At 34.4% G+C, this 12,211-nt stretch overlaps 1 protein-coding gene across 1 annotated transcript in view; it reads right to left on the reverse strand.

The window, feature by feature from the left end:
- LOC149808207 (small glutamine-rich tetratricopeptide repeat-containing protein alpha-like) overlaps window positions 1-12,211 on the reverse strand; it is a 69,141-nt gene that overhangs the window by 12,651 nt on the left and 44,279 nt on the right. Inside the window, exons 8-11 of the mRNA XM_089974718.1 lie at window positions 6,308-6,388; window positions 2,077-2,114; window positions 1,449-1,568; window positions 74-177 (exon numbers count right to left, since the gene is read on the reverse strand). Coding sequence (XP_089830844.1) covers window positions 74-177; window positions 1,449-1,568; window positions 2,077-2,114; window positions 6,308-6,388 — 343 coding nt within the window. The remainder of the gene's footprint in view (window positions 1-73; window positions 178-1,448; window positions 1,569-2,076; window positions 2,115-6,307; window positions 6,389-12,211) is intronic.

Consider the following 12,211-nt stretch of genomic DNA (forward strand, 5'->3'; position numbering starts at 1 on the left):
ACACTGTATACAACATGCAAGGCTATTATTCTTATTAGAACATAATTCATTTCTACCTGGAAATTTCACTTACCTCCTGAACCAGGCGGTTTATTATCCGACTGCTTGAACTGTCGTTTCAATTGTTCTACTAATTCTGGATTCTGCTGCTGCATTTGCTGAGCTAGTTGTTGGCCCCTGAAATAATAATAATAATAATAACAATAGTAAGAGCCAATTCCATGGCTTAAAATTGATAATCCCCATGCATTTTACTACATATCTTCTTATTCCATACCCCACCCACCTCTCAACACTGACCTAGGACCATAACATCACAGTCATGTTATGTCTGGATGTTAAGAGTTTGGTCAAGAAATATTCAGGAACATCAGTCTTCGAAATTTTTGTGTATTTAACAGACACCCCCATCAAACAGATACCCAATCCCTTTCAATTAGATAAGAAACTTAAAAAACACCCCCATCAAACAGATACCCAATCCCTTTCAATTAGATAAGAAACTTAAAAAACACCCCCATCAAACAGATACCCAATCCCTTTCAATTAGATAAGAAACTTAAAAAACACCCCCATCAAACAGATACCCAATCCCTTTCAATTAGATAAGAAACTTAAAAAACACCCCCATCAAACAGATACCCAATCCCTTTCAATTAGATAAGAAACTTAAAAAACACCCCCATCAAACAGATACCCAATCCCTTTCAATTAGATAAGAAACTTAAAAAACAATCCCATCAAACAGATACCCAATCCCTTTCAATTAGATAAGAAACTTAAAAAACAATCCCATCAAACAGATACCCAATCGCTTTCAATTAGATAAGAAACTTAAAAAACAATCCCATCAAACAGATACCCAATCGCTTTCAATTAGATAAGAAACTTAAAAAACAATCCCATCAAACAGATACCCAATCGCTTTCAATTAGATAAGAAACTTAAAAAACAATCCCATCAAACAGATACCCAATCACTTTCAATTAGATAAGAAGCTTAAAAAACAATCCCATCAAACAGATACCCAATCCCTTTCAATTAGATAAGAAGTTTAAAAAACACTCCCATCAAGATGATATAGTTCTTTTATTTTATTGCAGACAACAGTAATGTTTTCCAAAAGACTGGAAAAAGTTCAAAATTAATAAATTTTCTTTAACACTCATCTCCAGTTAGTGATATACTGTGATTTTAATGTGTGCATGTGATAATTTTATGACCAATAATCCAATTTAACCATTTTGACATTTTCATCAAAAGTTGATCAATAAAATCATTTGGTGAATAGCATATTAGATTAGAAATGGTTTTGAGAAATTTCAACACATAATTCTGAAAAACACATCTGCAGCACAGTTAAATATGAATTTAGAGTTAAATCTAGCTGTGAGACAATAGCCATGTCCTCCCTGCAGTTTACAAAATGTTTTGATAAATTTTTTTACATCTGAAGTAGTCCTGAGAGTCCATCTGGTGCACCACCACCACCACCACTGCTGCTACCACCACCACCATCACTGCCACCACTTGGTTGTTGTGTAGCACCAGACATCATTTGGGCCATCCTAAAATGAAACAGTAGAATTATATCCTGAATGTGGGCATACTACGGGAATAATACACAAGAACTGTGTCATCCACAGCGAATATCTACTGAGTTACCATTCAATTTGCCAGAAAGATTTCTACATAAAGGACACTTTCTCAAAGGGACATTTCTGGAAGCATTATTACACAAAAACAAACTCTATAATTCAAGTTTGTTAGCTAGTATTTTATTTTTTGCTGGAAAATATTCTCCATACTAATGATTCTGTTATCTTTAATGGGCTGTTTTACGTATTCTCGTACTGTTAATATTTCTACTCTAACACAGCCTACAGACCACTATTTTCTCCTCTTATTTCAAGAATTTGCACCATGTTTATAATTTTAAATGTTTATATAAAAACTCATCTGTTGATGCCATCCAACATAGTTATACACATGATAAAAAAACTTGTACATCCTCCATGAAGCCACCTTTTCAAGGAAAATAGACTTGAAATTAACAAGATAATCGTGTCTACTTACATTTGTTGCATCTGAGGATTTGTCATAAAATTCTGTGCCTGTAATTAAGAAGAATCATTTTATCAGGATATATTTTATTATACTGTTATCTATCATAAATATCTTTATAACTTCTTTGGCTCTTTAATATTTTAGCAGGAAAAACAAAAAATCAAAGAGAAAGCATTTTTAGTCAATACAAAGAAAGTCCCAAATAGGCCTGGTATCTGACTTACATAACTTAAATGCTGACCATTCATTATGTAGGTAAATGTAGTATCAAATGTCAATGGTCAAATGTAAGATCAACACATTAGTACACACAGATGTTGCTCTGATCAAAGTCATCCATGGTCAAATGTAAGATCAACACATTAGTACACACAGATGTTGCTCTGATCAAAGTCATCCATGGTCAAATGTAAGATCAACACAGTACACACAGATGTTACTATAATCAAAGTCATCCATGGTCAAATGTAAGATCAACACAGTACACACAGATGTTACTATAATCAAAGTCATCCATGGTCAAACATAAGATCAACACAGTACACACAGATGTTACTATAATCAAAGTCATCCATGGTCAAATGCAAGATCACCACATCAGTACATGTAGATCTTGCTCATTATCAAAAGTCATTCATGACCAAATTTAAGATCACCAAATTAGTACATGATTCCTGCTCAGTATCAAAATCATTTGTGATCAAATGTAAGATAACCACATCAGTCCATGTAGATCTTGCTCATTACTGAAGTCATCCATGATCAACTATACGCTCTTGCTCATTATCAAAGTCGTCAAAGATCACCACATCAGTACATGCTGATCTTACTCATTACAAAAGTCATCCATTATCAAATATAAGATCACCACATCAGTACATGTAGATCTTGCTCATTATCAAAGTCATCCATTATCAAATATAAGATCACCACATCAGTATATGTCGATCTTGTTCATTATCAAAGTCATCCATGATCAAATATAAGATCCTGCCATTATCAAAGTCATCAAAGATCACCACATTAGTACATGCTGATCTTGCTCATTATCAAATCTTGCTCATTATCAAAGTCATCCATGATCAAATAAAAGATCAACACATTAGTACATGTAGATCTTGCTCATTATCAAAGTCATCCATGATCAAATATAAGATCAACACATTAGTACATGTAGATCTTGCTCATTATCAAAGTCATCAATGATCACCACATTAGTATGTGTAGATCTTGCTCATTATCAAAGTCATCAATGATCACCACATTAGTACATACAGATCTTGCTCATTATCAAAGTCTCCTAAGATCGCCCTATTAGTATATACAGATCTTGCTCATTACTGAAGTCATCCATGATCTTAAGGGTATAACTACAAATATAAGTGAGACCAATATTGGATCAGAATTATGGCTTCCAGAGTGATAACAAGCCAATCTGATGCAAAAATGACATCATTAATATGAATAGATCTCATTCATTATTCAACTCAACCGACATTTTCATGACATAAGCTCATATTTAAATCTGACTAGATATGTGGACTCCATAATGATAACAAGGAAATGTTTTATGGAAAAACAATGTACATCAAACATCTGCACAACACATGATGGATGAAGGACCCACTGCCCAATATCAGAAGCTCACACCATACATGAAAAATCATAATCAAATCATACCTTCAATTGAAACAATGAATGCCTTAAAAGCTCTAAGTTTCCACAGGTCCAACACAGATGTCTTTTTGAACTTATTTAAAAAGGGAGAAATCTTTCGAATGTCACACAAACTAATGAACTTCACTAGAAATGTGAAAAAATGAACCTATTGATAAAATAAATTCCTCACTTGTTTAAAAGCTATTGAATAGTAAATGGAAAATAGGTTCAAAATGTGGCATGAAATAAGTGAAATTAAAGGGGATGAATTGAAACTAATTAACTCATAGCAGTAAAACTCCTCTCTTGCCTTAGGATGCATAGGAAACAAAGTAATCACTGATAGGAAACAAAGTAATCACATATAGGAATCAAAGTAATCACTGATAGGAATCAAAGTAATCACTATAAGCTGAACTCAGGTAAAATCGTCCCCATCAAACCATTTACAGGAAGAAACCTCTCCACCTTATGATGCAGGATATGAGAGAAACCCAACCAATTCTGAAACAGTTATTTATATTTCCTGCAGTATGGTTGGGGGAAAATAGAGCGTTACAAATCACTAACAACAGTAGTCCCAATTTTTTTATTACAACTGTTTTTTTGCTCACAGGGATTGTTATTTATACTAAGAAGTTCATTGTCAGTGAGTGTTCTGTCCCTATAAATGTGTCATCGTCAGTGAATGTTCTGTCACTATAAATGTGTCATCGTCAGTGAATGTTCTGTCCCTATAAATGAGTCATCGTCGGTGAGTGTTTGTCCCTATAAATGTGTCATCGTCAGTGAATGTTCTGTCCCTATAAATGTGTCATTGTCAGTGAATGTTCTGTCCCTATAAATGGGTAATCGTCAGTGAATGTTCTGTCCCTATAAATGTGTCATCGTCAGTGAGTGTTCTGTCCCTATAAATGTGTCATTTCTGTTTCTAAATACCATATATACTTGCTTAGAAGTCAAATTCAACTGCAGACTCAGATCTGCCATTGCATAATGCAGGCAGATCTGGGTCTATGCATTTTGTCAGTACAACAAAACAACATAAGACTATGATCTGCTGAAACATTATGCACCAGCAGAACAGGGTCTATGTTGTTTGCAGCTGGACTAAACTTATAAGGAAGTATATACCATAGGTGTGTGGATTACTGAATATCATCCTATGTGTAAAGACCTAAGTATTTGTCAGCAAGCACCAAAGTTACTGTCCTTTGCCACACCAAGTCTTGAAATGTTGATGCTATTCAAATCTGTACACAGTAAGCACAAAGTGTATTGATCCTCTAGCTGTGCTTCTCTCGCCAGTTGTAACTGTCACTTAGATCCACTGCATGAGTGCCTACTGTTATGTATATTTGATTTAATTTATATTTGATTTAATTTAATTGTTTGTTAGTTTTAAAAAAATTTATATTCCATTACATGCTATTGTAATGTAACTTTATTTACTGGATTTGACATTTTCCAGAAATTCAGTTCAGTTCTATTTGACCTGACTGTTTTTCGCAAACAATAATAGAAACTTTGTATCTAATGGTGACCTAGTTCCTGACCTTGATTCAGAATCAGTAAGAGTTGATGTAAACAACTTTTTTTTTTATTTTTTAATTCTTTCTCAGAGTAAGATTCATAAAGTGAAATCGAAGCCATACTTGGAGTACATGACAAAAAACATGTATCAATTAGGTTTTTCCAGGCATCTGTTTTGTGCTGTAACTCGATTTATTATTGATGTTTTGAGAAAGAATAGTTATTACTTGCTTTAACACTGGAGATGTCCAGGTGTTTTATCTTGTGACCAGTTTTTTGGGCTAATTATTTTGTTTTCTTCAAATTATTTGGATTCCAAGATATTATTTTCCCCTGGAAATACCTGTGCTCTAAATTAATTATTGGATGAAGACAGTTATCGAGATTTACACAGAATTCAAACACTGGAATATTATTTTCTGTGATTCAACAAAGAACTGTTGTCACATCAGTACGACGCTGACCACAGCATATGTCATTGCCTTCCATTTTTGGATTTCATCAGGATTCAAACACAGTTTCATTAGAACTTTTTATTACTAGGACTTTTATTTTTTAATTCTTGGATTATTCTTGGATTTTTTTTGGATTTGATTCATAAAACCGTATATTTTTTCCCTCATTTTTACCTTGTTTTCTAGGGAAATAAATTATTTGTTAAATTTTACAAAGCTTGCTGTCTTCACTCTTTTCTTGTTACTGTTGAAAAGACTAAACACGTAACACTTCTATCTGACCAGTTTGTGGATTACCTCAAAATCCATAGAGGACATGCTGCAGGTGGTAAGATCCTGGGTGGTAAATCAATTAAGTCTATTACCCAACAGCAGGCCTGTTTTCATCTTTAAATCCTGGAGACTTCATTGGGATGTAATTCAGTGAATACAACATAGACTTGAGTGGAAAATGGTCAGTACTTTGTGTGTACTGCAGACACACAATGCAGCATATTAGTATTTGTTATCTAGTAACATAGACTGTTATTAAGTGAAGAAATCTCCACCAGTCTCATTCACAACTCCATATGAATCTTTCATTTGTTACTCACCATGTTCATTATTGCTGGATTATTCAACATTGACCGTAAATCAAAATTTCCCGAACCCATTGGTCCCATGGAAAAGCCAGCCTGTAAATATTAAACACAATGAAAAGCTGATATGCATTGTTAATGCTTCTGATAAAAATAAAATGAGCACTGAGTCTTGCAAGTTGAATTATCACAAATGTAACTAACAAAATTACAAATTTTATCAAGTTTTATTTATGACATGAACATCAAGTTTAGGACTGAAACTGACAACTTTGCAAACTGATTATATGTTCAAATAATACATACTTATCTTGTGTCAAAGTCGTCTGCAAAATATTTTAAATGATGAGAAAAGATGAAAAGATGACCTATTGATCTATACATCATCACATGGAGATAGATGAAATGAATGTTTGATTAACAACATGAGAAACAAAAACCACATTGTTGCACTCAAATTAAATCAAAAGATGACAATCACAGAAAAATTAAGTCAAAGGTTCAAGAAAATAATCAACCATAATGCTATTTCGGCACTTTAAAAAATATTCCTGTTAGTGATTTATAGATCATTTATCATCAATGAAACAAGAATCCCATGAACAGACTGATGACATACTGGCTATTCCTATTGTCCCTATACAATAACACCTTCCCTTGTCCATATACAGGCAAAATATTTCCCATGTTCAATTCTCCATTGTCCATATATTGCCCCAGGGTGTTTTTGACTGGGATTTCCATTGTCCGTATATACTGCCCCATGACCTTTTTGACTGGGATTTCCATTGTCTGTATATCGCCCCATGGCCTTTTTGACTGGGTTTTCCATTGTCTGTATATCGCCCCATGGCCTTTTTGACTGGGTTTTCCATTGTCTGTACATCGCCCCATGGCCTTTTTGACTGGGTTTTCCATTGTCTGTACATCACCCCATGGCCTTTTTGACTGGGTTTTCCATTGTCTGTACATCGCCCCATGGCCTTTTTGACTGGGTTTTCCACTGTCTGTATATTGCCCCCCTATTACTACTGAGGTGTAACAATAACAAGGTTTCTCATGAGTCCTGCCATAGTTGCCATACTGAATATCAGAGGTGCATAATTTCCATTCAGTACCATTTATACATCATAAGTCTTCTGGTGAAAGAACACTAAATATGACCAGTCAAGAAAGTAATAAGATTTGCCTGACTGCCACTGTAGTGACCATATTGGAGATCAGATGGGTACCATTTTCATTTATGACCAGCTAGACATCATAAAAGGTCCTTCACTGAAAACCACATGCAGATATAATCATTCACTCATTAAGGTAACAGGATTGTCAAGATTATCACTCTGGTGGCAGCCATACTGGATGTCAGAAGTAGTGATATATTGGAGGTCAGAAATATGCACTGTTTTCATTTAGGATCAACTAGACATCATACAGAGTTTTTAAGTAAAGATCCCATGCTGATATGACCATCCATTCAAGAGGAGTAACAATACCAAGATTCTCAAAATGGCAGCGGATGGAATCACGTTAGATGCACAAGCAGCATCATTTTCATTTAGGACCAACTAGACACTATAAGAAGTCACCAACTCAAAACCTCATGTCAGTATGACCTTACATTCAGAAGGAGTAGCAATAGCAAGACCACATTGGGAATCAGATTGGCACCATTTTCATTTAGGATTAACTAGACATCATAAGAAGTCTTGAAACCCACACACTGATTTGGCCACAAATTCAGAAAAAGTTGTGATAACAGGATTTTCGAGATAGTTATTTAGCAGCCATATTAAACATCAGATTGGCATCATTTTCATTTATGTGCTAAAGTAACCTCAAAGATTACTGACTGGATACACTGGACAACATGTCTTGGTGATGTCCTTTGTTTACCTTTTTCTGACCCCTATGACACAGGTATGATTATTGATATCAGCCATTCTTTAAAAAAGTATCTAGGCATGGGGTGGAGGATTTCTGTCGGATCAGTTAATCCTAAAATTGAAGAAAACAGTTGTTTCCCAAAATTCTGATCCTAAAATTGTACAATACAGTTATTTTCCAGATTTTATCTTTTGCTGTACTGACTGTGGAGAAGCCATTAATACTTTTACAATCAGAGACTATCCAAATAGCAGCTAGGATGATTTTAAACATCAGAAATATTTTAAAATGTACATCATCAATTTTCAGCATTCTTAGAGGGATATCTATTAAAGATTACATTATATTTATTAAAGCTGTTCTTACAATTTCAGGGTCTTTAATAATCAAGCACCAAGGCATCTAAATAAACACAAGTCGACAGTCAAATGAAAACAATTGATTCATACATGCCAAAAGTTCAGAGAGAATATTTTATGATATCTTTTCCTTACACATGGAACAGATTGCAGGATGGTAAAGATCTGCTCTCACACTAACACAACTTTCTCAGGAAGACAGTCAATATTTATACGCAGTTAGACAAATTTTCAGACAGGTGAAACGAAATATTATGTACTGCTAATGTTAACTTGGAAAATTTGCATTTGAAAGTTTCAGAAACTGCAGTTCCAAACCATACGGATGTCAACAGCTTCTTGCTAGATGTCTCAGCTTGATATAATCTTGGGGTTTATTCACATGGGCTTAGCAATTATCTCTCCCACAGTAAGCACTACTCAAAATGACACACTATGATGTTCTATAACTGTTATTGTTGCCTTACTTGATTTTCTCCTATCATAACTAAGAAGCTGAATACTTTTGTTCTGTGTGAACATTTTAAGGGGTGGATTGTCCCTTTCATCTTGAGCATGCTTTCATATGTTTGTCATTTCTAGATAACGCTATAATGAAAAAGCCAAAGATTGATTATGAAGTCATTCTGCATGAAAAACATGGTCAGTTATAGAGCATCTCAAATGGCTAATGATTTAATATTGAATTTATGAAACAAGTTGAATAATGTCCAGCTTCTGTGAGCCTTGGCAAGCAATAGCTGGACATTATTCAACGAGTTTAATAAATTTAATATTAAATCATTACCCATTTGTGATTCTTTTTATCACAAAGTTTTTTTTCAGTGGAATTTCTGACAGACATTGCACCTTTCATTTGTTGTGTATAAAAAATAGTCCCAAACAAAGTTGAACTAGTATTAACGTTTAAAAGTAGATTATGCATTTCTTACAATCTACAAGTCAAAGAACAAATGTCCTACCAAATAAACAGAACATTTTACACAGATAAAATCATTTTCAACAAAATATCCAATGCTCGTGATGTCAGATTGTTTGATGCAGTACCGGTTAGAATGCAGTAGACGGTCCATGTTTACATAACTTAACATGTCACTTTCACAACCAAACATTATATTGTTGTAATATTCATTTGAAAGGTTTCCTGGATGCAGAAATTCTCATTTACTATAATGTATTTGTGTGGACATCTGCAGTGTCCGTCTTGGAACAGCTGAATACAGAATATGTACAAAAATTTCATTCTGAGTCTGAATCACATCACACATTTACCGCTTAAATATGCAGTGGTTGGATAAACTTCTGTCAGAGGTGAGTTTATTTACTTCTGTATGTTAACACTTACACCGTGCTTGTATATAGGGTGGATTCCATGCTTCAGGTTTACCACCCTCCTCCAACCCCAACTGACATGATTCGCTATGAAATGCGCAATACCCTTAGTTTTACTTGTTGTTGTTGTTCTTGTCTTGGGGTTTTAGCCATTTTTCATGTTATGATATGTTATACATGACATAACAAGCCCCTGCAGTGGTAAATTGGCCCTATTCAGACAGATGAGACCACCACCCCCAATTCCATTTGTTGTTGTTGTTGTTGTGGAGTTTAACGCCATTTTTAAGCACAAGATAGGCTATACATGGCAGCCAGTATTAATGGTGAAGAACCAGGAAAAACCATGGAAAGAACCACCGACCCACGAGAAGCTACTGGCAAGCTTTCTCACATACTCCCATAGGCTGAACCCGAGACTTGAAACCCACGAAGACAGAGGTGAGATGGCAGTGATCCATAACAGTGAGTGCTTTAGACCACTCGGGGCCACCAATTCCTTTTGTGAATTGAATTTTAAAAATGCCAGCCAAAATGTTCATTCATAGCAAAACATAACAGAAGGCAGGGTTAAAAAAGTTTTCCCCACAATGACAGCCAATCAGTGTAGAGAATACTGCAAAATAATTTCATGGGCTTATTTGGACCAATCAGAATCACATAAAGTGATATGTTCACATGTTATAATATCAAAAATATGAAACTGCACACACAATAGGCAAAGTGTACCAACTATGTGATAATGCATTACACTATAGGCAAAGTGTATCAACTATTTGATAATGCATTACACTATAGGCAAAGTGTACAAACTATTTGATAATAAAACATATGAGGTACTCCCATAAAATTAATCTCATTCCATAACCAATTAAACTGAATCAGATATGAAAACTCAGATCCTGACCAAATCTGGCCAAGCCAATATCCAGATTTGACCATGGTGATCATATTTTTTATTTTTTTTATTATTCCATAAGTTCAAAATATAAGGGTCATTTTAGTAAGATTTAAATTCAAACCATACAGGTTGGAAGGTCAAAAGTCAAACCATACAGGTTGGCAGGTCAAAAGTCAAACCATACAGGTTGGCAGGTCAAAACTCAAACCATACAGGCTGGCAGGTCAAAAGTCAAACCATACAGGCTGGCAGGTCAAAAGTCAAACCATACAGGTTGGCAGGTCAAAAGTCAAACCATACAGGTTGGCAGGTCAAAAGTCAAACCATACAGGCTGGCAGGTCAAAAGTTAAACCATACGGGTTGGCAGGTCAAAAGATGTTAAACAAGCACATAATGAATCAGCTTTAAATAAATTACATTTCTGATATTATAAGAACTGTATACTTGACAGGTGTGATATATCTATATGACAAGACTATATAAACTGTGTATAATTTGTATTCTGTTATATTGAATTTTTTAATGCAGCAGATGTTAACCTTGTAGATTCTTTACTAATTACATGTATATTTATTTTAATTGCAAGACAATAATGCAAACTAGCTGTTAGATAAATATATCACAATGGATAAATAAACATTATTTTATTGTTAATATTATTACTTGGGCCATGCAAAAAAAACATGTTAGATGTATTTTTGAATAATTTTGGAATGATACCAAAATGAAAATAAAAAGCATAATCAGCAAAGGAGAAAGAACATTCAATTTATTTTTAACCATTTTTCATTTACTTTTAACTCTGCCGCAGGGTGCATGGGATAAATGAGGTGCAAAGATATTTGTGGAACCTTACTAGAAATATAAAGCCCATGACCACATAATTTCATGTAGTCTTAAACAAAAATTATGCACAATGAACTGCCATGGCTAGTCTGCAATGGTATAATCCAAAAACACATGAAAAGCCTCCAGAATGTGAAAAGATTGTAGCTTGACCCACTCTGAAGATTGCAGCTTGACCCACTTTGAAGATTGCAATTTGACCCACTTTGCATGTGGTGAATAGTATCCTCCAAGATGAATACACCCATACAATCTGAAGATCGTACATACAACAGTTTCACTGATGCCTAAGTCATCAAAAAATTTATTCCTATGTCTCATCAATGCTTCATAGACAAGATAAAAAGCATGGGGAGAGTAATCTGGTAAACATCAACTACAAAATATTTCCACAATGGTGATTAACTTACTATCAAGGCAATTTATTTTTAAATATACTATATTAAGCTGATCAACCTAGTTTCAGGCCATTTCAATATATCTGCAATTGGTCATAGAAGTAGGCGGAAGTATACATGACAGGAATTGTTAAACAATTACAATCTGGCACACATTTTGATTCTTACATTCCACCTAGTAATGATTTTCACAATATT

The sequence above is a fragment of the Sinohyriopsis cumingii genome, chromosome 1, assembly GCF_028554795.1.
Source record: "Sinohyriopsis cumingii isolate HCF-2022 chromosome 1, ASM2855479v2, whole genome shotgun sequence".
NCBI lineage: Eukaryota > Metazoa > Mollusca > Bivalvia > Unionida > Unionidae > Sinohyriopsis > Sinohyriopsis cumingii.